The sequence below is a fragment of the Pogona vitticeps genome, chromosome 4, assembly GCF_051106095.1.
Source record: "Pogona vitticeps strain Pit_001003342236 chromosome 4, PviZW2.1, whole genome shotgun sequence".
Taxonomy (NCBI): domain Eukaryota; kingdom Metazoa; phylum Chordata; class Lepidosauria; order Squamata; family Agamidae; genus Pogona; species Pogona vitticeps.
This window is the reverse complement of record NC_135786.1, coordinates 26,792,701-26,819,859: the sequence shown is the minus strand read 5'-3', so window position 1 is coordinate 26,819,859 and position 27,159 is coordinate 26,792,701. Positions and strand designations below refer to the sequence as shown.

The 27,159-nt window shown below is 41.3% G+C and overlaps 1 protein-coding gene across 4 annotated transcripts in view; it reads left to right on the top strand.

Moving 5' to 3' along the window:
- The window catches only part of PLCG1 (phospholipase C gamma 1), a 107,331-nt gene that overhangs the window by 38,570 nt on the left and 41,602 nt on the right, over window positions 1-27,159 (top strand). For 3 of the 4 annotated variants that reach the window (XM_020789226.3, XM_020789224.3, XM_020789223.3), the window contains exons 2-8: window positions 1,546-1,698; window positions 7,594-7,687; window positions 8,747-8,794; window positions 19,568-19,652; window positions 20,834-20,917; window positions 21,579-21,601; window positions 23,459-23,531. In XM_020789226.3, coding sequence (XP_020644885.2) covers window positions 1,546-1,698; window positions 7,594-7,687; window positions 8,747-8,794; window positions 19,568-19,652; window positions 20,834-20,917; window positions 21,579-21,601; window positions 23,459-23,531 — 560 coding nt within the window. The remainder of the gene's footprint in view (window positions 1-1,545; window positions 1,699-7,593; window positions 7,688-8,746; window positions 8,795-19,567; window positions 19,653-20,833; window positions 20,918-21,578; window positions 21,602-23,458; window positions 23,532-27,159) is intronic. The other variant, XM_020789225.3, reaches the window with a different exon arrangement.

The window sequence follows — 27,159 nt, the reverse complement described above, 5'->3', positions numbered from 1 at the left end:
TTGTGAGGTGGAAATATATAATTTGTTTTCATGTTCAGAGAAACCAAGCTCCAAATGCACTTATGTTAATAAATAAATGTTGTTTCTCTGCTTTGTCAGTTCACACTTTCCACCAAGGAGTTCCTTTTTTTTAATTGGCTGCAGAAATTCCCAAATTTGGTCCTTTAGATGCTCTGCATCTTCCAGAAACCCTAACCAGCAGAGTCAATAGCCATTCCCCCTTTCTTTGGATGCACACATCCTTTTTACCAGTTTCAGATCACTGTGACCTCTACTGGTCCCAGGTGGAGCTGGTTGAGCAATTCAGAATTCTTCAGCATGTAGGCAGGCTCTGTAAAACCAGGATGCTGTCTCCCCCCCCCCTTTTTTTTTCATCAGCCAAAACATTCACCAAATCCTATTGCCAAATGGTAGGTATTAAGGAAGAATATAAAAATATGACTCCTGTAGTAAAAAGAAAAGAAAAGCCTAGATGGATGAATTGAAAAGGGCAGGCAAGAAGCAAAAGGTGATAGAAATAGGGTCAGAAGCCTGAATGCAGTTTTTCTGCAACTGTCAAGTAGAGAAATCTACTTGAAATCAAGACAAAGAAATCTACTACAATAACCTGGTGATGTTCAAGATGTTGCAGCAAAGGTTTTTACTTTACATAGATCAAGAAGTTCCTGATTTTCAGACTGGATTTCAAAAAGAAGGGGCTCACAACTGGGCTCACAGAAAGCCGACAGCTGGGCCGTGGGGACTTAATTGCATATAAGAACAATTATGTCCTCAAACCTCAATTATTAGGAAGTAGCCTAAGTCAAATCCAACTGCAAAAGTAGAAATACAAAAATTATGCTAAGAATACCATGAGGCAACTGACACTGGAGTACGGGACTGACAGGATGTATGTTTTTTTAATTGGGTGAAGCCAAGACTGAACCTTTAAACAAGAGATAGTTTTTAAAGATATGTCACAGGTTGTTAGATGGCGTGTGAGCTACAATTTACACCTGCAATTTTCTTTATTTTCAATGGGTTGGGTTTTTTTGCTACTGTTGCTAGCCTTTTCCTTTTCAGCTCTTTCTAGTCTTTTCTCTACTGTGCTATTTTTCCATGTATATATTCTGAAATCTGAGAAACCAGATTCACGCTCCCTGTACAGGAAACATTTACTTGTTTATTACCTGTCTGGATTCCACATAAATGAACATTTGAAAATCTCTTTTAATACTTGCAGAGCTATGGGAACAGTAAATACAAACTGTATGAAATCTTAACATCATGACATGGTTTGAAATACAGGGGCTGATCTGAGAAAATAATGAAGTAATAATAATGGAGAATTTCTGACCATGCATAGAATATTTTGGCTCTGAGAGACCACATCACATCCAATGAGTCCACTCCTGCCTAGGAATCACTATGTGATTGTATGCTTATAATCCAACATAGCAGTTCATGCCTCTGATGAAGGTGGTGCTAATCTGCAAAAGCTTGCTGTGCCACTGGTGTTTAAGTTGCCACTAGTTGACCCTTTCCCCTTTTTTTATTCTCTTACAGTTGATATTCGTGAAATCCAAGAGATCCGTCTGGGAAGAAACTCCCGAGATTTTGATCGCTATCAGGAGGATCCATCTTTCAGGCCGGATCCATCCCACTGTTTTGTCATCCTTTATGGCATAGAATTCAGACTGAAGACGCTCAGCCTGCAAGGTGGGATCCCCTCTCCTACTTCCTTTTTGTATTTGATAAGGCAGATCATTTCCTGTGTTTATTCTAATTATCTTGCAGCACTCTAACTCCTAACTCACTGGCCATCAAGATGTTGCTTGGGTTGTGGTGGTAGAAAACAGTAAGTGAGCAAAGGGTGTGCTGACACTGACCAGGTAGATACCAGTAGCAGCTGCTAGACCTGATAGCTATTGCACTGAGCGTAAGGCTTCTGAACACATACGTGATTCTTCACTTCTTGATTTGTCAACCTGCAAAGCCAATAATAAAATGGAGAATAATTAGTGTGCCATATTAAGTTATGTTTTGTCGATGCTGATATCTTTTTAAGATTCCTCTAGATCAGTGGTTCTTAACCTTGGGTTACTCCCGTGTTTTTGAACTGCAACTCCCAGAAACCCCAGCCAGCACAGCTAGTGGTGAAGGCTTCTGGGAGTTGCAGTCCAAAAACACCTGAGTAACCCAAGGTTAAGAACCACTGCTCTAGATCAGGTCCTCAACCTTGGGCCTCCAGATGTTATTGAACTACAACTCCCAGAAGCCTTCACCACCACCTCTGCTGGCCAGGATTTCTGGGAATTGAAGTCCAAGAACATCTGGAGGCTCAAGGTTGGGAACCCCTGCTCTAGATATTTTTATAATAGATTTTTAAACTATCTTTAAATGTGTAATATATCCAGAGAACTGTTGGATAGCTCAGTGGTTTAGTGATCTGGTTGCAGAACCAGATATTGGGAGCTTGATTTGCTACTGTGCCTCCTTCACAGCATCTGGACTCAATGATCCATAGGGGTCCTTCCAGCTCTGCAGTTCTAAGAAGATGATGAATGATTATACTTCTCTCCATATTTTTCAGTATAAATACTTGTGAGGGGATCCTGAAGGCAGTGTGACAACTCAGTATGAACAGTCAAATGCTACTACCGTACTTTTTGCTCCATAAGATATACTTTTTCTCCCCCAAAATGTGGGGGGGGGGAGTCTATGCGTCTTATGGAGCGAAGGCAGCAATTTCGTCCCCGCTGGCCCCATTGGGGGGGGAGCATCGCAAGGGTCCGGGTGAGCCTTCCAGGACCCTTGCAACGCTCCCCCCACCCCCACACGGGGCCAGCGCTGGCGAAATCACCAGCTTCTGGGAGTCTTTTGAGGCTTGGGAAGCTTCAGAAGACTTCCAGAAGCTGCGATTTCACCCCCCCTGGCCCCGTGGGGGAAACGTTGCAAGGGTCTGAGTGAACCTTCCAGGACCCTTGCGACACTCCCTCCACCCCTGCACGGGGCCAGCGCTGACGAAATCGCCAGCTTATGGGAGTCTTTTGAAGCTTCCCAAGCCTCAAAAGACTTCCAGAAGCTAGCAATTTCAACCCCCCTGGCCCTGTGGGGGGGTGGGGGGAGCGTCGCAAGGGTCCGAGTGAGCCTTCCAGGGCCCTTGCGACACTCCCCCCACCCCCGCAGGGGGCCAGCGCTGGTGAAATCGTCAGCTTCTGGGAGTCTTCTGAAGCTTCCCAAGCCTCAAAAGACTTCCAGAAGCTGGCGATTTCACCCCCCCGGCCCTGTGGTGGGGGTGGGGGGAGCGTCGCAAGGGTCTGAGTGAGCCTTCCAGGACCCTTGCGACACTCCCCCCCGCACGAGGCCAGCGCAGGCGAAATCGTCAGCTTCTGGTACTCTTCTGAAGCTTCCCAAGCCTCAAGAGTCCCTGAAGGTGGTGATTTCACCCTCTCTGACACCCGGGGGGGGGGGATGGTGAGTCTCTAAAGGGTCCTAGGGTGTGTTCCAGGACCCTTTAGAGACTCACCCTGCCCCCCCGGGGGTCAGAGGGGGCGAAATTGCCACCTTCTGGGACTCTTTTGAGGCTTGGGAAGCTTCAGAAAAGTCCCAGAAGGTGGCAATTTCGCCCCCTCTGACCCCCGGGGGGGGCAGTGTGAGCCTCCAAAGGGTCCTAAGGTGTGTTCCATAAGATGGACCTCTCCATAAGGCTCACCAATTTTTAGGAGAAGAAAACAGATTATTATTTTTCCTGTTTTCTTCTCCTAAAAATTTGGTGCGTCTTATGGAGCAAAAAATTCGGTATATCTTTCTTAGTAGAAAGACTATGAGTGCTGTTTTCCTTTTCATTCCCGTTACAGAAACACACCAATGTGGTAGGCTTTTCTTAACCAGTGCCCTCTAAATGTATTGGACTATAGTTCCCATCAGCTGAGATCAGTATTCTGCCTCAGATTGTTGTTGTTGTAGTTGTTGTTGTTGTTAGTATTAGTTTTAGTTTTATTTATATGTTGCATTTCTCCGAACAAGGGACCCAAAGCAGCTTACAACATTAAAATTCGCACAATGTAAAAACACAATAAGTTAAATATTAAAAGATAAATTGAACAAGATATGATTTAAAATAGAATTAAAAGATTAAAACATGAAAACATAAAAAAGATTTAAATTATCTGCTAAAATGGGGTTCAGGGATTCAGTTGTAATAGTTAAAAGCCTGCCTGAAGAGATGGGTCTTCAGCTTTTTTCAGAAGGATAAAAGGGAAGGGGCCATCCTGATCTCCAGAGGGAGAGCGTTCCATAGCCTGGGAGCTGCCACAGAGAAAGCTCTCTCCCATGTCCCCATCAGCTGTCCTTGTGCTGGCAATGGGACCAAGAAGAGGGCCTCCTCTGCTGATCTTAATCGCTGGGAAGATGCATATAGGGAGATACGGTCCTTCAGGTAGCCTAGACCCAAGCTACATAGGGCTTTATAGGTAATGACCAGCATTTTGAGTTGGGCTCAGAAACAGACTGGTAGCCAGTGCAGTTCTTGTAACAGGTGTGTTATATGCTCCCTGTAGTTGGCCCCAGTCAGCAGTCTGGCTGCAGAGTTTTGCACCAGCTGAAGTTTCTGAACTGTCTTCAAAGGCAGCCCCACATAGAGCACATTACAGTAATCCAAATGGGATGTAACTAAGGCATGTGTCATTGTATCCACATCCGACATCTCAAGGAATGGGCGCAAGTTATGGGAGTTGTAGTCCAACACATCAGTACTTTTTAATATCATATCTAAAGTCTTTTCCATCTTGATGATTAACACATTATCTGAAATCCAGTACTAAGTTGCAATTTAAGTAGGCTCATAGAATCACTGAGGATTCAGTTAGCTATTGAAAGTTCTATTAGTAGAACTATAGAAGTTCTATTGATTCAATGCTTCTACTCTGGTTGTGGCTTACTAATGGATTACAGCCATGGATTTTGTAGTCTGATTGGTTGGTTGATTAATCATTTGCCAGTAAATCTGGCATCTGTAATTAAGATAAAGTATGATTCCAGTTCGCTCAGGGTGGTAGCAGGTGTGCTGTCATGACTGATTTATTCCTGATAGCCAAGTGAGACTTGCAGCTGTAATTTTAATAAAGTAAGAGTCTAGTTCTCTTATTCCTCCCCCCCCCCCCAACATTGTGGCAGCTACTCTGGTGTCATGGAAACTGTGAGTCAGAAAGAAGGAAAGTATTACTGGAGGGAGAGAGAGAGAGATGGTTCTGTAGAAATGATCCATTCCTTACTGGTGTCGCCTCACACCACGGTTGTGTCTCTGGCATATCCAAATACTGAGCAATTTGAGCACAAATTGATGACTCTGCTGCCTATTGAAAACATTGCAGATGTCCTATTTCACCTAAATAAGATGATACAAAATGCTTGGACGTCAACAGTTGTGATTCACGTTGTCACTAGTGACATAGTGAATGTGACCTAGGGATCTGGTATGAAAATGTAAACTGCTAGATGGGACATTAAAATCCAAGATATCTAAAGTAGCTTCCTCTGAAATGGAAATGTTTCCATCTACAGGGCCAGCTAGAGTGAAGCTGAGGGGTCTGAATGCATGGATGAGTTGGTCGTTTTGAAAAAAGGGGACTGGATAGGTCAGGCTCTGGGATGTGTTTTGGAACAGGCTGTACAAGAAAAGAGGGCTTGAGTTATATTGTTGTACAGTGGTGCCCCGCTAGACGCTTACCCCACTAAACGATGAAATCGCTTGACGACTTTTTTGCGATCGCTATATTCCCTATGGAGCATCTTCGCTGGACGATGAGATAATTTCCCCATTGGAATGCATTAACCGGTTTTCAATGCATTCCAATGGGGATTTTTTTTCACATGACAACGATTTCGCTGTACAGCGATTTCAGGGGAACGGATTATCGTTGTCATGCGGGGCACCACTTTACTTATATTGAAGTGGGACTTCAATGCAAAGTAGCATTTAAACTGAGCCCTTTGCCCTTGGCATTTCTCCAAACGAGTGAGCAAACTCCTCCATAGTCTAATATCAAAGAATATTAGCTGAGATAATTATTTGCTGGTGGCTCTACCAAAATACACCAAAGACTGCCGTTTTAAGGTTTGTACTCAAAACTATCTAAAGCATTTTCATTTGTGATAAAAGAAATTTAGCATCTTGTTTTCTTGGGTCTGCTAAGTCCACAAGTTACCAACATTGAGCCAGTGGCATAAGGCCTGTGAGGATGCCCAGATTCATAAGATTTTTTTGGCTCCATGGCTCTACCTGAGAAACCTGTTTCATAAGACTGTTGTGAGTGTGAAATTAGGAGCAGAGATCAATACAGCACCTTGGAAGAAATAACAAATAAATAATTAGAATTATATTATGATACCAGTATGAACAGGCAGATTATTTAGGGCTTTGTATATTTTCTTTGTTGCATTTTGAGTCTTACAGAACTTTCCCTCCATGAAATGCTACAACAATCATCTCCATTGTGGTGCCTTTAGCATGTTTTAGGCCACTGGTTCTTAACCTTGGGTTACTCAGGAGTTTTGGACTGCAACTCCCAGAAGTCTTCACCACCAGCTGTCCTGACTGGGGTTTCTGGGAGTTGCAGTTCAAAAGCATCCGAGTAACAAAGGTTAAGAACCACTGTTTTAGGCTTCAGCTTCCATCATCCCAGGTAATTTTCCATGTTGGCTGAAGTTAATGGGAGGTAGTAATCAAGAACACCCACAAGGCACTCAGCTGCTATTTTAGAAGAATGCACTAAATTTTGGCAAAGCCGCAGAATATAAGCTGTAGTTCTCCTTTATCCCCACCTAGTCCTGGTAGTAGTTCTACAAATGATGAGAACAACTCAAATGGATCTGGGAAATATTTGGCTAAATAATTGGTCCCAAGACTATGTGAATTTAGGCTGCTCTCAAATTGTAAGTCACACCATGTTTACTGTAGAGCCATAAGTTCACCAGAATTGGATTGACTGTGTGAGTGAACTAGAAGTTATGTAGCTACTTCACTGTATGCCACAATCACTCAGACTACTCCCTGGGTGTACCTGTTATGCTCATTTAAATTGGTCTGCAGAAGAAGGATGAATAATCTTGCTGGCTGACATACAGCTGCCTTAATGATTATACCTGTGGCCTGAAAACAGGAGAGGAGATCACCTTCTTCTGATCTGCAGACATGTTTCTGTCTGGCCAGGTGTCTCACTTGCCACAGGTGAGTGCCAAAAACATGGAAGGTAATTTCCTAATTATTTAAAGCAAAAGTGGGCAAAGTGTAGCCCTCCAGATGTTGTTGAACTTGAGCTTCTAGCATTTTTTTGCCTGAGAGTTGCAATCCACTGATGTCTGGAGACCCAGCCACCCTTTGCCTGCCTCTGACTTTGAAGCAATCACTGATTCACTCATGAACGTTGATACACAAGAATTATTAATGGCGCATCCTGTTGCACTCTGTTGTGATTTATAAACCTCAAGCTTGGGGGAATTAAGCTTCCTCCTGCTACAGACCAGCTGCATGGAGGGACTTCCTTCTTGGAAACAGGGGTCAGCACCTGTGCTCATATATTTACAAGCCCAGTTTCTCCTTTATTTTCACAGCCACATCCGAAGATGAAGTCAACATGTGGATCAAAGGGTTGAACTGGCTTGTGGTGGATACCCTAAAGGCCCCAACACCACTCCAGATCGAAAGGTAAAACAGAAATTAGCAGCCAGTTGTCAAAATCTGACAGGTGGGTGCAGTGGGGGGGGGGTTGCCATTCATCATTTCTTTCATTACCAGCATGATCTTTCATTATCTCTGCAAAATTCTTAGGCTCTAAAAGATGCAGTCTGCTAGCAGTCCTTCAGATTTATGTACAATGGCACAATATTCAGGATTTTTGTGCAGCGGATTGATAGACTGATTACAAAAACTGCCTAGTGGGACAGAACAAGAAATCTGAGAATAAGGCGGAGCAAAACATAAAGATTTTAATTTTCTCCTTTTGTGGTATTTATTTCTTCAGTGCCATCCTGTGCATGTCTAAACAGTTATGACTTTAGTCTATCTTTTCAGCTTTAGAACTGCTGCAGCCTCTGTGTATCTTTTTCCTTCATGTCCCTTTTTTAGAATTGTCATTGGATGATGTTATTGCTTTCATTTATGTGAAATGCCCGATTATTGTGAGGAGAGGAAAACGCTGTCTAAACTATTGTTGCTGCTTTGGCCTCCTGGCGCCAACATATTTCAGACCCCTCCTCTTTTCTTATGTCATAAAAACATAAACCCCAGCACAGAGCAAGCACATGGTCTTGAGACAAACATGTGCATCCTCAGCCTCAACAGGATGGAGAGAGGATACTGTATTATGATGGCTCACTTGGAGCTCTGTCACATCCTTCCCTAGAGATCCCCCCCCTTTCAAATGTGAGCATCTTGTTGGATGCTTTTGTTAGATCAGTTTTGTGTGGGAGTGTGAAGACTAAGGGCTGGAGCAGAAATTTAAATTCTGTATCATTGTTTTTGTTAATTAAATGAATAATTAATATATTAATATATCCAAATTACTGATTTTAATTAAAAAATTGTCACCGGCACTCTGAAAATGAACACTTGCACAGTGGAATAAGACATACCATTTTTTCTTTATCCAGTCATCCTCTTTTAATATGCTCTGGGTGTGCCTGTCCCTAATTTTTTTGGAGGTCTCTAATAAACTGAACTTTGAAACATCAGTACAGTATAGTTTCAAAACCTGTTTCTTTTCAGGTGGCTTCGAAAACAGTTTTACTCCATTGATCGTAACAGAGAAGACAGGTAAGAGGAGCAAAACTTTTTCTTGCTTGCATTAGAGTCACATTGATTTGAATAAGTAGACATTTATCCAGAAACCTGCAGAAATAGAAGTCTCGCTTATTTGTGAAAATGACGACTTTAGAAGAATTGAAGAACTGAGGCTAGATTAATAGAATTCTGTCACATTGAAGACTGAAAATATTTCCTCGTATTCTTCAGCCTTAACTATGGTAAAATTAGAAGCAGTTTCAAGTGGAAATAAAGTAATGTTTTAATCTTTAAAGCAACTGGAGCTATAACATTTTATTAATTAGCCAGTTACATTGACCTTATTCACTGAAAATGTGTTGCTGGTTAATCAGGCAGTAGATATTTCCACCAGGCAATAATATTTCCATACAAGTGCTTATAGAAGCGTCAAATGACAAGAAGCATTTTCTCTTCTGTTAAAATAAAAGAATGCCTCTTCTGAAAACACAATGACAGCAGAAGGAGCTGTAAAAACTGTAGTACTTCTACTATCCCTGACTTTGCAGAGCAAGAATTATTTTGATTCTTGCTTGTATAGAACTTAATTTGTTTTCTAGCATGACCAGTATGTGATGACTTTGTTCCACTCTACCACAACTTGTTTTTATTATTTGTCATGCTGCTCTTTGTGACATCAGAACTAGATTTTTTGAATATCCTTAACATGTATGGTTTACATTTATCCCATGGAGAAGGGAATGTGCTATATGTTTGCTGACATGTTTTGAAGTGATTTGAATGATTCCCTTTTAGTACCATATCAGTGATGCCCTGCTTTGCTTACCTGTCTGTCCCTCTCAGCAACCTCTTCAGTTATCTCTGGTTTTGATTCCTCTCAACACTAGTCTCCTTTCATGATGTTAAGAGAGTGCATTAGCCTTTCAGTATTGATTTTTTAAAAGTGCTTTCTCTCTAGAGAGATGAAATGCATTAACCAGAACGTGTATACAAAAATAGGGCGAAGCAGGAAGAGCACCACCAATGGGAACAAGGAAAGCTGTCTTACACTACTGGAGCCAATTCATTCACCAAACCTCAGCACTGTCTATTCCGACTTGCAATAGTTTTGTCACTGATACTTGATTCTTTAGCTGTAAGAGATATTATTACCTTTTAAATGAGATATTACCTTTTAAATAGAAAGAGGCATTACGTATTGTAAGCCCCAGGACCATATTTGTTCTCATGGACATACAGTGGTGCCTCTCTTAGTGACAATAATCTGTTCCGGAAAAAACATTGCTAAGCGATTTCATCGCTAAGAGAAATTAAAAAGCCCATAGAAATGCATTAAAACATGATTAATGTGTTCCTATGGGCTAAAAACTCACCTTTAAGCGAAGATCCTCCATAGGGGCGGCCATTTTCAGTGCCTCTTAAGCAAGGAAACATAGCGGGGCGGCCATTTTGAAACCGCCGATTAGCTGTGCAAAAATGGGCACTTTGCGATGATCACTTCCCTGTGATCATTACAAAACTAAAAAAACCCCGTAGGGACCATTGCAAAACCCCATCGCTAAGCGATTTCGTCGCTCAGCGGAGCGATCGCTAAGCGAGGCACCACTGTATAGCTCTTGGGAAAGGTTGCAGTGGCTTGGGGAGACATAGCTCCCCAGCTGGCTTTATCTGTTTAGAAGAGTATTGAGCAGGATTGCTGGAATCTAGCTGAGAAGATCAACTATGGAGGTTGCTGCCTTTATCCATCTGTCCTGATTTTGATCTGCGGGGCATTCTGTTGAAGTGGGCACACTGGGGTATTTGGCATCACATCTTTCTACAGTTTCTAATACAAACTCCTGTAGCAAGCTATTTTTTCTTGATTCAGAAAAAAAAATGAGGAATGGGAAGACTGGAAGCTGGATTGTATTTATGTTGGGGCTGGCAAAGAGTGGTCTGTGATATCCGGCATTCCTCTACATTGGCAATGCTGGTTGTGGCTAATAGGAGTTGTAATTCAGCAAAGGCTGTGCTGTAGGGACACATTTAAGGATGTGCATGGTGAGAAAAAAAATATTTCGTTCATTTTGAGTTCTTTCAGGAGATGCCTCATTCGTTTTATTTATTTTTTGTGTACTGGTCCTTTCTTTTACATGAAAGGGAAAGCCTGTTTTGGGTTTTCTGTTCATGTTTTCTGGCATGCCAAGTGCTCTGAATTCATAAAAACTACTCCAGAAAGAAACAAACCCAAATACAAGGTAACAGAGAACCAGCCTTCTCCAAAAGTAAGGAACAGTACAGTACTATAGTACTCAAGAAAGACAGATCATCATTGACTGCCTGGCACACAGAGACACTCAGTCACCAAAGCAATCAACAGCAACACAATACCAAGAGCAACAAGAGAAATGCCCCAAGCTGTGCCCAGCTCATCGCAACAACCACCCACACAGCACAGTGGCACAGTCACAGAGTTCACCCCCCCAGCTCACCCAATCCTAACAAAAGCAAACAAAACAGTTCCCCCTAAACGTACCAAAATATACATCATTAACAGAATAAATGCAAAGTGAATTGTTCTTCTTGTTGTTGTTGTTGTTGTTAATGATACTACTGCTGCTGCTGCTGCTGCTACTGCTACTACTACTACTACTACTAATAATAAATCATTAGCACGTGATGAAAATTTTATATACCTTGAAATACTAGAAACAGATAACATTGTGCACACAAAAGTTAAAGAACTGACAGAAAGGGAATACAGTGGTGTCTCGTTTAACGGTGATAATCCATTCCAGGAAAATCGCTGTTAAGCGAAAACATCGTAAAGCGAAAATAAAAAGCCCATTGAAACACATTGAAAACCGTTCAGTGCGTTCCAATGGGCTAAAAACTCACCGTCCAGTGAAGATCCTCCATACGGCGGCCATTTTCGGTGCCTGTATAGCAAGGAATCAGTCCCTAAACACAGCGGGGAGCCATTTTAATTACCTGGTGGCCATTTTGAAAACCCGACGATCAGCTGTTTTGATCATCGTAATGCGAAGAATCGGTTCCCGAAGCAGGGAACCGGTCTTCTCAAAGCGAAAAAAAACACCATTTAAAACATCGTCATGAAGCGGATTCGTCGTAATGCAGGGTAATCATATAAAGCGGGGCACCACTGTATATCAAAAGACTATAGAAAATCTTATAATGAAAATTAAATGGTGGAAATACAATCAAAATTAAATGGTGGAAATACTACATGGGTAGTTCCAGTAATTAGACACCCAGCTGGAATAATAGATTGGACTCAAAATGAATTAGAAGAATTAGATAGAAAAACATGGAAACTAATGAACATGCATCACATACTGCATCCAAAAGTGATGTGGACAGATTATATTTAACACAAAAAAATCAGAGGCCGTGGATTTCTGCAAATGCAGCAGGTAATGGAGGAGGAAAAAAGAAGCCTAAATGATTAATATCAGTGCAAGTAGAGAAAAATTAGTTAAGGCTGTGAAAATGGAGAATGTTTTGAAAACAACAGAAACAAAGGCTCAATATAAGAAATAATAATTTGAAAATAAGTTAAACAGCTGGAAAAATAAACCGCTATATGGACAACAGCTGATAAATATTGATGGAAAGCGTGATCATAATTCAACATGCCTCTGGCTGATTACTACTACTACTACTACTACTACTACTACTGCTACTACTAATAATAATGATAATGATAATGATAATGATAATAATAATAAAAACCATGTTAAAGCATTGTTCTTGATCATGTGGCATATCTGTTAAAGCAGTGGTTCCCAATCTTGGTCCCCAGATGTTCTTGAACTATAACTCCCAGAAATCTTGACCAGCACAGATAGTGTTGAAGGCTTCAGATGGTCCAAGAACATCTGAGAACTACTGCATTAAGGCTTAGGTTCCAATTTCCTGGATCTTGAGATAGCCTTAGGTTTGGTATTAAACTGACATGTTATCTAATAACTGGTTATCAGACAAATCATTGTGAGTGTTTTCTTGAGTAGGAAATTTGGAGGCTACTATCTTAGAAGATTTCACACTGTTGTGATGAAATGGTGGGAGATTCTGCACTGCAGTGATTCTGCATATCTATTCAAGGCGCAATACCCTACGATGTGTGTTAAACCTGGCCTCTTTTTTGCTTAGTACCAGAATTGAATCCACTTTGTCTCTTTCCTCAGTTAGAAATAAAATCAGCCTTTCTCTTGAGATTCCAGTACCAAATCCTCTCTAGAAGTTCTGTTGTTTACTTCTGTCATTCCTCCATTCCTTTCTTGTACAGTCCAGATTCTTGTCTCCTGTCCAGGCAGGAGATCTTGGCTTGATAATTGTTGGACTAGGCAAAGGAACAATGAGGCAGCCTGCATTGTCAGTGCAGCATGCATACAAAAAAGAGACACATCTGTCCAATGAAGAGCGGGAATATTTGCTGCATGACTTGCATACTGATGAGCTTGTGTCATGACTTCGAGAAATTATTGCACCTGCTTTCTGAATACTCTGCTCAGACAACTTGAGAGATGGTACTGCTTGCAAAGCAGAGAATTCTAAGTGCTCCCAATGGATATAATAAGCCAGCCTGGTGTTCTAAATGAGTCTTTGTCATTCATTCATTCATTCATTCATTCATTCATTCATTCATTCATTCATTCATTCATTCATTCATTCATTCATTCATTCATTCATTCATTCATGTGTATATGTATGTTGGTTTTTTTTAATACTGTGAGCTTTCTGTTTCTACTATCCTTAGTCTGAGAGGGGAAGAAACAGAAGTGCAACTGGCTATTCAGCTTTAAAAAGGGGGCCTGTATTGTAAAAGGAGTAACTAGGCATATTTTTCATTTTTATTATGTGAGGCATGAACAATTAAATTACCAGATCAAAGTTTCCTGAGATCTGAATAACAGTTACCTTCTGTAAAAGCAGGCAGTACCTTTATTTAGACCACTGACAAAATCAAGCAGATAGCTAGTTTTCAGTGGTAATCCATCTTCATCAGGCTTCACACCAAGATCTTGTGTAAAATTACGTATTAAAGTCCCACAGTTTCACGGCATGGTTAATGTTCATGCCAAACAAAGTTTCTTAAGGCGAGTTGAGCAGAATGCAAATAACTTGTGGAGGGTGGTTGTTTGGAAGGGTCTTCTTGAGCATCATCTTGGAATTTATCTCCCATCTCTTCCAACAAAGAACCTTGAAGTAATCTGCATTCTCCCTCTCCCTCCCTGGACAATTGCTTTCTTTTAAAATTCAAGGTTTCTATGTGGCAGGCAGTGAGGGGAGGCAGCGCAGCGACATGAGAGGTGTCAATCAGATAGTTATAATTTTAAAATTAGTTTGACCACCAAGGAAAGTAAATATTAGTCAAATCAAAGTCAGATTAACTGATGGATGCTTTCTACAGCACGTACTACTAGCTTTTTGAGGAGAACCTGAAATCTGTACTGGCAAATCAGTGCTTGTTTATAGGAAGATCTGTAGATTTGGAGGATGGAGTCATTGTGGTGTATACAGTGGTGCCTCGCAAGACAAATGCCTCACGGGACGAAAAACCCACAAGACGAATGGTTTTTGCGATCTCTGTGGTGCCTCGCAAGACAGCTTCTTCTATGGCCGTGCTTCGCCAGACGAATATTTTTTTGCAAGACTGATGCCTCACAAGACGAATGAATTATTTTTTTCTTGCGAGATTCCCATAGGAATGCATTTCAATGCATTCCTATGGGAAACCACTTGTCGCAAGACAAACATTTCACAAGACAGCGCTACTCATGGAATGAATTACTTTCGTCTTGCGAGGCACCACTGTATTACATGCAGAAGGTGGCAGGTTCAAGCCTCGTTTAAAAGAATGTGGTAAGCATGAAACATTTCTGTCTGAGACCATAGAAAGTTCCTATTTGACAGAGTGAATAAAGAGATATTGGTCAAGGGGCAAAGGGGAGGGAGAAACCAGCAGAGTGGACTTGTGAGGGGTTCAAAAAAGGTTCTGGAGCCACCTGCAGCCCGTGACCTGTATTTTGCTTGCCTCTGCAATGTTGGCTAGATGGTGACAGGGTTTGATGTGCTTCATCTCCGCATATGCTCTTATTGCAATGCTGTGCTCCTCAAATGAAGTACAGTGGTGCCTCGCACAACGAGTGCCTCACACAACGATGAATTCACACAACGATGCCTTTTTCTGTTAAATTTGCTGCCTCACACAGCGATGTTTCCTATGGGGGATTTTCACACAACGATCTCCCTTTTCGCTCCTGTAAAAGTGTCTTACAATGTTTGGACGCTGTTTTAAATGATTGCAATGGTTAGTCCACCTCCTGAAACCTATGCAAACAGATTTTGGTGTTGTTTTGACACTTCGTTAATTTATGATGATTTTTTGTTTTTTCCATTGGAAACCATTAGACAGACCATCCAATGGTTTCCAATGGAGAAAATTCAAAAAATCATCATAAATTAACGAAGTGTCAGAACAACACCAAAATCAGTTTGCATAGGTTTCAGGAGGTGGACTAACCATTGCAATCATTTAAAACAGCTTCCAAACATTGTAAGACACTTTTACAGGAGCGAAAAAGGACTTCGCAAAGGCATTGAAATGTATTGAGTCGGCTTCAATACATTCCAATATAGGAAACATTGTTTCACTCAACGATGTTTCCTATGGGGATGTTCACTGAACGATGGCAATCCGTTGCAATTGGAACGGATTAACCGGTTTTCAATGCATTCCTATGAGAAATGGTGTTTCACAGAACGATGTTTCACACAACGTTGATTTTTTTGGAACCAATTAACATCCTTGTGTGAGGCACCACTGTACCTTTGTGAGGCAAAGTTGCTTACAGGTGGGCCAAAGCCTATAGTGTGGCTGCTCTGACACCAGACAAATACCACATGGACATTCTCAGAATTGTACTTTGTATGCCTTTGTTTAGCTGGATTGGTGGGGTGTTGGTACATCCTGTGGCATAGAAACAAATAACAGTGTGGGGTTTTTGGGATGTGTTACAGACAGGAAAGAGCAGAAACTGAGCCAAGTTAGCATACCTCAAGGAACATCTTCCACCTGTACTCTTTGTTCGTTTTAAGATGGTAGTATGGGGTGGTGTTCTACTTTGAGAGCTTAGTGCTCGGAATTTCAAACACACCACAGCTTAGATATTTTTGATATAGCCTTTTTGTTGGTGGCAAAGTCTGGAATGCCAAAGTCCATACAGTATTTGGCGGTGCTTACTTCTGTCACAACCTGTCTAGTGAAGATATGTGATGGTCTTGCAGACTTGTACAACTTTTTCTGCCCTTTCTGACAGACCTAATAAAGATAATAACCCAGTATGGGCTTTGGAATTCACTTTATTGCTAACACTGTTACCTCCACTTTTTAAAAACTCTGGAACCGGCTCTGTTTGCCCTCTTCATATACTTTTACATATTTTTGTAAAGCAGTATGTATTAACCAGATTTTAAAACCCTGAGCTTCAGTGGCTATTCATAATTACTGCATTTGCAGAAGATGTGACAGTTTTTATTGTTGCACATTGAACGGGGATTTTTTTAATAGGACCGTAGCACAGAACATTGAAAAAGAAGTGCAGTTCCTTTTATGTTACAGTACTTAAATGCTGCTTTTGTGGGGGCATTTTTCAGTTTATTATTCATTTTTCAGGGGCAGCTAACCAGGGCAGGTAGGGAAATCACTGAGATTCATAAAGATATGTATAAAGTTGATCCAACAGGAGTTTTTAAAAAGGCACTTTATATGCAGTTTTTTTTGCAAGAATGTCTTCATCTAACAAAACCTGGTAATTTTATTTAGTGCCACTTGGCTGTATATATTCAAGACAGCCAGGAATATTCCTTTTCATATAGAATGCCCAAAATATCTGTTATATTACAGATAAACACATCAAAGCAGCCAGTGTAGGTTAAAGAAATTAATTCCAGGCATGGTATTAACAGCTGAAATGAAAATGATTTGTCTAAAAGAACGAAGAGCATATGGCCTAGACAAGGAAAGACCATTTGCACTTTATATTTGCGGGGGGGGGGGGACTTTCTCTGCCTCTCAGATGGTAAAAAGGACACTTCTCTTATCTTTGGTTGGTTCCAGGAGTCCAGAAATGAGCTGTAGATTCTTCAGAGCTGTATGCAAGTCACCAAACACCACTGCTCCCTTCTAGTTTTAAATTTAAAACATGCTTAAGTTGTGTTGCAATTAAGTATGGAAAATGAAGCACAATACTTCTGAGGCTGGAAGTTCCATTTAGCCTTCTGTAGCTAAAAGATGGTTAATTGACAGGCTTTTATGTGTAGGTTTCCCTTCTACCTCTGCATAGCACTCAAGTGTTTCTGTTCGATATCCTGCATTGAGAAGGTTAGGCAAGACAACTGATTTTGCAGCTGCTGCTGGAGTCCCAGAACAGTGCCGATTCTGCTTGTGAGAAGGGAGGGAAGGAGCTTTTTAGTCCCCTTTCCCCCTTTTGGAATGCAGAAACTGTTTTCTCACCCACTGAGATCTGGAAATAATAAAGGGTAGTTTCTGGGTTCCATTTCCTGGCCAAATGACTTGGACTAATCTTCAGACTGCAAGGTTGTCTGTCTCCAACATGAATCTCTCAGGAACTCAGCTGCCCAGGATTTTTTAACTGGATTAAGTCTGGTCCTTTCCTTTTCAGCATTGAAGTGAATTCTACCGTCTCTCTTGCTGGGGAAAAGGAGACAGGAGTTTCTAGGTTGCCAAGAGCACATGATTTGTTTGCTGGCAGATCATCTGAAACTGATTTGCTTGGGTTTCACCAGTCATCACTTGACAAATCACTGTGAATCATTTGGTATGGGTTTTTCTAGTCAGTGACAAGCGTGCTCTCCATAAGAGAGACGTTTTGGATAAAAGAAAAGCATAGCTTGCTAAAGTTTATACAGTAGTATGTTTAATAGATGCTGAGTGGCTTGATTATAATAAATAAAAAAATAAAGCAGACAAAAATGTTGTGGCACCTTAAAGACTTAACTGCTATATTTTATTAAAATCCAAAGATATATTTTAATGTGAGCTTTCGTAAACAAGTCTACTTCCTCACACCTAAGAGTGGGACTACATGGCAAATATTTACACATTTTATTCATATCCCTAAAACAAAGAGACTGGTTTTTGGGCACAAGTTGTCAATAGTTTAGCATTTCATACCTGGCAATAACCTTTAAGGTCTCTGTTGATATTCAGCTTGGATTGGTGGCAGGTGCAGCCCAACCATCTAAAGAACCAAAAGCCATTTCCCATGGTTGGGACCATTAAGTACTTTCTTGGGCTGCACATGTCTGCGTTGAGACTTTGTAACGGTTTGATGTAGTAGGTGGAGAGGCATCCAGTGAGGTGTTGAACCACCCAGAGCACAGCTGATCTGTTCTGATTTTCAAAGTTCAGCAGGGTCAGCACTTGTAAGTACTGTACAGTGGGGTCTCGACTTACGCACTTAATCCGTATTGGAAGGCAGTTCTCAGGTCGAAAAGTTCTTCAGTGAAATCTGCATTTCCCATAGGAATGCATTGAAAACCATTTAATCCGTATCTGTTCTTTTCGTCCATAGAAACTAATGGGAAGCTGCTATTCAGCCTTCTGCCACTAGAGGGGGATATTTTTTCTTTTTTCCTTTTAACCTAAGATGACTTAGCTTTAAAAAAAGGGGGGAAAGAGTTCGTAACTCGAATCTGAGTTCGTAAGTCAAGTCCATATATTCCTATGAGAGCGGTTCGTAAGTCGAAACGTTCGTATGTCGAGCCGTTCGTAAGTCGAGACCCCACTGTACTCAGATGAAGAAGCACCCAGAGATACAGTATCTCCAGGTAGGGCTATCTTTCACTTCAGCCTAAAATAATCTTGGCAGGCACCTCCTGCCAGTCGGTATCGATATTTAGACTAGATGGACCAACTCAGTATAAAGCAGCTTCCTATCGGAGTGTTGTATGGAAGCGGTGAATCCATCGCCACGTCCCAACTGTAGCCACTTTACAGATGGCACTTGGAGCATCTGGAGACTGAGTAGGAGGTGGGTAAACATATTGTCCCCATCATTATGCCTTCTGTGTCTGATGTCAGAGCACAGAAGTCACCTGGATGGTGGCAAAATGAGGTGGTAGCAGTAGATGTACGTGCACAGATAGCATGTTGTTAATTCATTCTTACTTAATTTTAACTGTCTGAGAAGAGGTTCAGTAGGATTTTCTGCCTCATGTGTCCTTCCAGATGTTCTTGGACTTCAGCTCATATAATCCCTAGACAGTCATTGGCGATGGATGATGATAACTTCAGATCAACTATATCATGAGGCCACAATTTACTCACTTTCTGGTCTGGGCGTGCCTCATGTGCAGAAATTATCTAGGTGGCCTTTACTCCCATGTTCCTTGATTTGGGTAGGTGGGTGATACCATTTGTTGCTTTTGCCTTAGCTGGCAAAATACATTAGACCAGCCCTGCACTAGAGGCAGAAGCAGCTGTCTGAGTGGTAAAGCTCAGCTCTGTGACGGAATGACATAGTTGTTCCTGTAGCCATTTCTGGATAGTAATTTCCTGTGAGACCCCGCTGAAACTCAAAGTGTCAACTAGAATATCTGAAGACGAGAGTTGTATGTGCATTTTACTCCCTCAAGTTGGTAACCTCTGTCACATTGACTTTTAAAAAAAAATATTATAAGCAGCCTTAAGAACTTCAGATAATAGGCAGTGAATAAACAATCCTGGCAAATAAATATCCTGAATAATTTATTCTCTTCTTTTCCACCCTTGATAATTAGGATTTCTGCAAAGGATTTGAAAAATATGCTCTCTCAAGTCAACTACCGTGTTCCTAATATGAGGTTTTTGCGGGAGAGGCTAACGGTAAGTACTTGGTCTTCTCTTGCTGTCTAAACATATGAAGAGCCTTTTTGACAGTCCTTGTCATGAGCTGCACCACACAACACTGTATTTCTTAATAGTGAACAATACCCTGGTCCCTGGTTCAAGGAAGCAAATCGCACATGTCCATGCCCAGAAAAGAATGGCCAGATTCTTTTGGCTTCACTACTGTGAAAATATCATTCTTTTGTCAAGTTTCAATGGATCTATTCATTTGTTTTTCAAAAAGGGATGACCTCTTAGCATCTCTTTATATTATACCACTCTTAGTATCTCTTTATATTGTGTTCCCTTTGTTAGCCTCATTTTCCAGCCCTCTCAGTGTGGCACAAGAACATGAATAAATAGGGTGTAACATATTACGTAAGATGGAGAGGTGTTATTTGTATGAATTCAGATACTTGGGATAGGTTAGAGAAGGACTAAAGTTAAACCAGTCTTCTGATGACTAGTGGACCACGTGATGATTGCTGAGTGTATAATACTAAACTAGGTGGACCCTAAAGTGGCCAAAGAAGTCATTTATTGTAATTTTAAGGAAAAATGCATACTTAGGATCATTTAATTCAGATTAGTAGTGCTTTAACTGAGCTTTGATTTAAGAGCATAGGAAGGAACTGACCTTCTGCCCAGTCAGATTATGGTTCTAAACACAAGTGCTAGTCCCAGGTACAGGAGGGCCACTTGAATCAGTTGCTGAATGATAAATCCCATGGATTTAGGCCTAGATTTAGGTCAACCCAATATTGTCTGTTTGATAAATGTACCTTCTATCTCTTGATCCTTTTAACTGCTCCTAACTGACAAGGAGTACATGTGTAATAGATCCTGGCTTTGGTGAAACTGGTACTTTGTTAATTTGAGATATATTTGTTTAGAGGTGAGAAGTTTTTGCTCTTCACATATGTTGACCTACAGTTCTCACAGTTGCTCACCATTGGGAACACTTGATGAAGCTACATTTGGAGCCAAACATTTCCTTCCTCCTGCATTGGAGGAGCAGAAGGGTTGCAGTGGAAAGATAAACAGGTCTCACAATGCTATAAAGTCAGCCTTATTGGTGTTGTATTTTCTTCATATGGGAGAACTGACCTGTTATATATGACTGAGGGCAAGCATTATATATTAAAAAGCATACATATTTTCTGATTGTCTTCCTTTAGGACATGGAACAGAGAAACGGAGACATCACATATGGGCAGTTTGCCCAGTTGTATCAGAGCCTGATGTACAACGCACAGAAAGGAGTGAGATGCTGATAATTCTGTTACTTGATGATATTTTGTAAAATCCAGATCCTTCATTTCCCCCGCTCCCTCTTTCACAGTGCAATCCCTTCTGATCTAAATGAGAATTTAATAACATCTAATTAATAATCTATCACCTTGCTTCTGTTAGGTGACATTTGTGCATGTAGAAGCAAGGCTCTTGCCCTAATCCTTGTCTAGAGAGCTATGCTCGCAATGTGTTCTACATGTACATTTCCTTCTACTGTGCATCTTCAATTGCATTGCATAGGCATTAGAACATTGTGGAGATCAGTCCAGCACAAAGCCAACATGGAATTTTGGGAGGGATGGTGAAAAAGTGGATCTTCATCTTCCTACACCTAGCAGAGTCAGATATTTCAGTGTTTGCAATTGAAATGGGGTATCTAAAACACGCTAGCTGTTTTCTCCCCTGCTTCTGGTTTGTTTGTGTTCTTAGGAAAAATATATGACATTTTTCATTTGAAAAATAATAATTCAGAGCTGACTTAGAGATCAACAATAATGAGTGAAATGTAAAAACAACCTAAAGAATTGGAGGGGGGATGTGGGACTATTGCCAAACTATTGGGTATCTTTATTGATGTGACCTTGCCAGCAGCAAGCAAAGTAACTGATATATGCATTTCTTCTTATGCAGATGGCTGTTCCATTCTTAGAAAGGTAAATGCTCTTTCCTTTTCTGGGGAGATGAATTAGAGTGCTGGAAATTAAAAAGGTTTGGCTTTCAATTAAGCATGTGTTAGCATTTGCCAATGCCTCTTACCTGTAGATTGGTTGCTCTCTCAGTACAATTCCATTTGTCACTTTTCAAGATGTCTTTTAAGGATAATATTGTTATAAAAAGTGTTAAAGTAAGATACTTGTGGATGGAATTTCTGAACTAGAGATTCGCAAAATATATTATGGGACAGGAGCTCTCCTTTTCAGTTCTTAGTTCCTAGATGATGCAGTGATTAGGTACATATTTTATATAGGTTCAACTGAGCTTCAAAACTTGGAACATTTACTTTCGTGGACCACAGCGTCCGTAGCCAAATAATCAGAATGGTCAGTGAACATGCTAGTTATGGGGCTCTGGAGGTACACACTCAGAGAAGTAATTTTTCCCCGTTTCTTTTGATCTTTTAAATTTTATTACTGTTCTGTAGCTGTGGTACAGAATTTGCCGTAGAATTATTGACATTTCTGGTGCAAAGCTATATCTGATTTCCCTCTGGGGTCTTTTATTACCTTTTGCTTTATGGAGGTACATCTGGTATTGAAATGCCTGACAGCAATGGTTCATCTCTGTTTTGAGCTGGCATTTCTAGTTCTTCATCTGATTCCTTTGTTACAAAATTTCTTGGGAAAAGGGAAAGAAAAATGCTAAGTCGGCTGTACTGTAAATCTACTATCTGTCCAGCCACCCCCAACATGGCAGCCTTTAGATGCACTGGAATATAGCTCCCATCCTGCCTAATTGACATGGCTTTTGATTGAGATACAGTCGTGCCCCGCTTTATGATTACCCCGTTTAACGACGAATTCGCTTGATGGTGAGGTTTTTGCAATCGCAAAACGATGGTTTGAATGGGGTTTTCCCGCTTTGCGATGATCAGTTCTCTGCTTCGGGAACCAATTTTTGCTTTACGACGATCAAAACAGCTGATCGTCGGGTTTTCAAAATGGGCACCGGGTGTACAAAATGGCTCCCCGCCGTGTTTAGGAGCCATTTTTCACTTTACAGGCACCCAGAAATGGCCGCCCCTATGGAGGATCTTTGCTGGATGGTGAGTTTTCAGCCCATTGGAACGCATTGAGGGGTTTTCAGTGCATTTCAGTGGGTTTTTTAGTTTCGTTTGATGATGTTTTCGCTCTACAGCGATTTTGCTGGAATGAATTAATATCGTCAAGCGAGACACCACTGTAGTCTGCTGTAATTACTCTTAACAGTGTTTAGGAAGTAACATTGTTTTTTCTTTAATTTCATCTCCCAGAATATGCTAAGCAGAATTCTGAGAGTTCTCTCCCACAGGCCCACACCTGAGAGGCACCTACATTTTGCTGACCTGGATCAGGTTCTGTCTTGGAGACTGCATGGCTGTGTTAGGCCTTACTTCCTCATGTTAATGTACACCAGAGGAAGCTGCTGTGGTGCTTCCTGGGAGCTACAGTTTTTTAGGAGGAACCCTCCATAGAGCCTGATGGACAGGAAGACTATGACTCCCAGGAAACACTACAATAAGAAGCAAGGCCTGCCACAGCCATGTAGCTTCCAAGGGAGCCCCTGATTCCCATGAGTAAAATATAGGTGTCCATAGATGTGTTTCTGTGGATAAGAACTCCTGAAATTCTTCCTGGGTCATTATTGGAGAATTTTGGAAGCTGGAGTATGGAGAGAGAAAAAAACGGAATGGTGCATCCATAATAATGCCTTTCAATTCTGACACTATCTTTGATGTTTGTCTTGCTTCAGAAATGCAGTTAGGTCTGCATGGTGATGCTCTCTGACCAACATGTCTGTGCTTCTCCTTCTAGCAGCGGGGAGAGATCTGAACACAGCCGAATATCTCTGACAGAGTTCCGGAGCTTTTTGCTAGAGTACCAAATGGTGAGTTCAGGGGATAGAAAGGGAAAACAGGAAAGAGGGACAGCTCAATATTTTTTCTGTACCACTAAAACAGTGTAATATCTTTGGGACAATTGCAATGGAATGCACTGAAAACTGTATTATTTGCACTCGTACTGAGAAAAACCTAGACTCCTTCAGTTTCTAGACTAATAAAGAATGAAGGAATAACAATGCCTTGGAACTGCATTGGGGGACATATGCAGGCCACTCTGAGCACCTAGAAGAGGTAGCAGAAGGATTGGAGGAATGTAATTCACCTTTGTGGATTGCTGCCTTGTCTTGGCGAAGGGGCTTGAGTAATTCAGAGAAGCTATGGACTATGCCATCCAGGAACACCCAAGACAAACAGGCCATAGTAGAGAATTCTGACTAAACACGATCCACATGGAGCAGGAACTGGCAAGCCACTCCAGTATATTTGCCAAGAAAACCCCATGAACAGACAAAAGGCTAAAAGATATGATGCTGGAAAATGAGCCCCTCAGGTTAGAAGGTGTCCAACATGCTACTGAGGAAGAGTGGAGTACAAGTACGAGTACCTCCAGTGCTAATGAAGTGGTTGGGTCAAAGCCGAAAGGATGCTCAGCTGCGGACGCGCCTGGAAGTGAAAGGAAAGTCCGATGCTGCAAAGAAACACTGCATAGGAACCTGGAATGTAAGATCTATGAACCTTGGTAAGCTGAATTTGGTCAAACAGGAAATGGCAAGAATAAACATTGATGTCCTGTGTGTCAGTGTAGTAAAATGGACAGGAAGGGGCGAATTCAATTCAGACAATTATCATATATACTATTGTGGGCAAGAACCCCGTAGAAGAAATGGGGTAGCGCTGATACAAAGAAAAGGAAATGCAAGAAAGCAAAGTGGCTGTCCAGTGAGGCCTTACAAATAGCAGAGAAGAGAAGGGAAACAAAATGCAAAGGAGATAGGAAAAGTTACAGAAAATTAAATGCAGACATCCAAAGAATAGCAAGGAGAGACAAGAGGGCCTTCTTAAACAAACAATGCAAAAAATAGAGGAAAATAATAGAAAGGAAAAAAACAGAGATCTGTTCAGGAAAATTGGAGATATTGAAGAAACATTTTGTGCAAAGATGGACATGATAAAGGACAAAAATGGGAGGGACTTCACAGAAGCAGAAGACATCAAGCGGTGGCAAGAATACACAGAGGAATTATACCAGAAAGTTCTGGATGTCCCGGACAACCCAGATAGTTTGGTTACTGACCTTGAGCCAGACATCCTGGAGAGTGAAGTCAAGTGGGCCTTAGAAAGCATGGCTAACAACAAGGCCAGTGGAGATGATGGCATTCTGGTTGAACTATTTAAAATCTTAAAAAATGATGCTGTTAAGGTGCTACACTCAATATGCCAGTAAGTTTAGAAAACTCAACAGTGGCCAGATGTCGGGATCTAGAGGACTGGAAAATATCAGTCTATATCCTAATCCCAAAGAAGGGCAGTGCCAAAGAATGCTCTAACTATCCTACAATTGCACTCATTTCACATGCTAGCAAGGTTATGCTCAAAATCCTCCTACAAGGTAGGCTTCAGCATTATGTGGCCCGAGAATTCCCAGAAGTACAAGCTGGATTTCGAAGGGGCAGAGGAACTAGAGACCAAATTGCTAACATATGCTGGATTATGGAGAAAGCCAGAGAGTTCCAGAAAAACATATATTTCTGCTTCATTGACTATGCAAAAGCCTTTGATTGTCTAGACCACTGGTTCTTAACCTTGGATTACTCAGGAGTTTTGGACTGCAACTCCCAGAAGCCTTCACCACCTGCTGTGCTGACTGGGGTTTCTAGGAGTTGCAGTTCAAAAGCATCCGAGTAACAAAGGTTAAAAACCACTGGTCTAGACCACAACAAACTATGGCAAGTTCTTAAAGAAATAGGAGTGCCTGACCACCTTATCTATCTCCTGAGAAATCTATACAGTGGTGCCTCGCTTAGCGATGTTAATTCATTCCGAAAAAATCGCTGGTAAGCGATTTCATCGCTAAGCGAAACACGGTTTCCCATTGAAATGCATTGAAAACGGGATAATCCATTCCAATAGGGACGAATTGCCATCCTTAAGCGAAAATCGCCATAGGAAGCGAAACGCGGTTCCCCAATTGAAATGCATTGAAACCTATTCAATGCATCTCAATGGGGGAAAAATACAACAACAAATTTAAAAAGAGTCAGAACAAAGTCAAATTTGGTCAACAAATGGTTTATTAAGTGCACTTTATGATTTCAAACATTTTAAACAGTAAACCTTAACTTTATAAATAACAGAAAAACATTAAAAAAAATAGCAAACATGAGGCTGCTTAAACCATCGTTAAGCGAAACGGGACCCATAATTTAATCGCTATGCGAAGCATGGTCCCAACCATCGTTAAGCGAAAATCGGCCATAGGGACCATCACTAAACGAAGTGCAAAAATGCTCCGAAAAAGTCATCACTAAGCGATTTCATCGCTAAACGGAGCGCCCGTTAAGCGAGGCACCACTGTACTTGGGATAGGAAACAGCAGTTAGAACTGGATATGCAATAACTGATTGGTTCAAAATTGGAAAAGGAGTATGACAAGGCTGTATATTGTCCCCCAGCTTATTTAACTTATATGCAGAATACATTATGCAAAAGGCTGGACTGGAGGAATCCCATGTCAGAATTAAGATTGCCGGAATAAATATCAACAACCTCAGATATGCAGATGATACCACTCTGATGGCAGAAAGTGAGGAGGAATTAAAGAACCTCTTAATGAGGATGAAAGAGGAGAGTGCAAAAATGGTCTGAAGCTCAGCATCAAATAAACTAAGATCAATGCCACTGGCCCCATCACCTCCTGTAAAATAGAAGGGGAAGATATGGAGACAGTGACAGATTTTACTTTCTTGGGCTCCATGATCACTGCAGATGGGGACAGCAGTCACAAAATTAAAAGACATCTGCTTCTTGGGATGAAAGCGATGAGAAACCTAGACAGCATCTTAAAAAGCAGAGACATTGCCTTGCCAACAAAGGTCTGCATAGTCAGAGCTATGGTTTTTCCAGTAGCAATGTATGGAAGTGAGAGCTAGACCATAAGGAAGGCTGACCTCCGAAGAATTGATGCTTTTGAATTGTGGTGCTGGAGGAGACTCTTGAGAGTCCCCTGGACTGCAAGGAGAACAAACCTATCCATTTGGAAGGAAATCAACCCTGAGTGCTCACTGGAAGGACAGATCCTGAAGCTGAGGCTCCAATACTTTGGCCATCTCATGAGAAGACTCCCTGGAAAAGACCCTGAGGTTGGGAAAGTGTGAGGGCAAGAGGAGAAGGGGACGACAGAGGACAAGATGTGTGGACAGTGTCATCAAAGCTAGCAACATGAAGTGGAAGACAGGAGGCAGTGGAAGACAGGAGGGCCTGGTGTGCTTTGGTCCATGGGGTCACGAAGAGTCAGGCACGACTTAACGACTAAACGGCAACAAAATTCACGATCATAAACCAATAACAATTTTTATTTCAGATAACATGTTCAGCTGTAAATTGACTCATGTAGGTTAAAAACAAAATATAATCACTGTATTGGCTGTATCTATTCATGTTGCACTTCAGTGC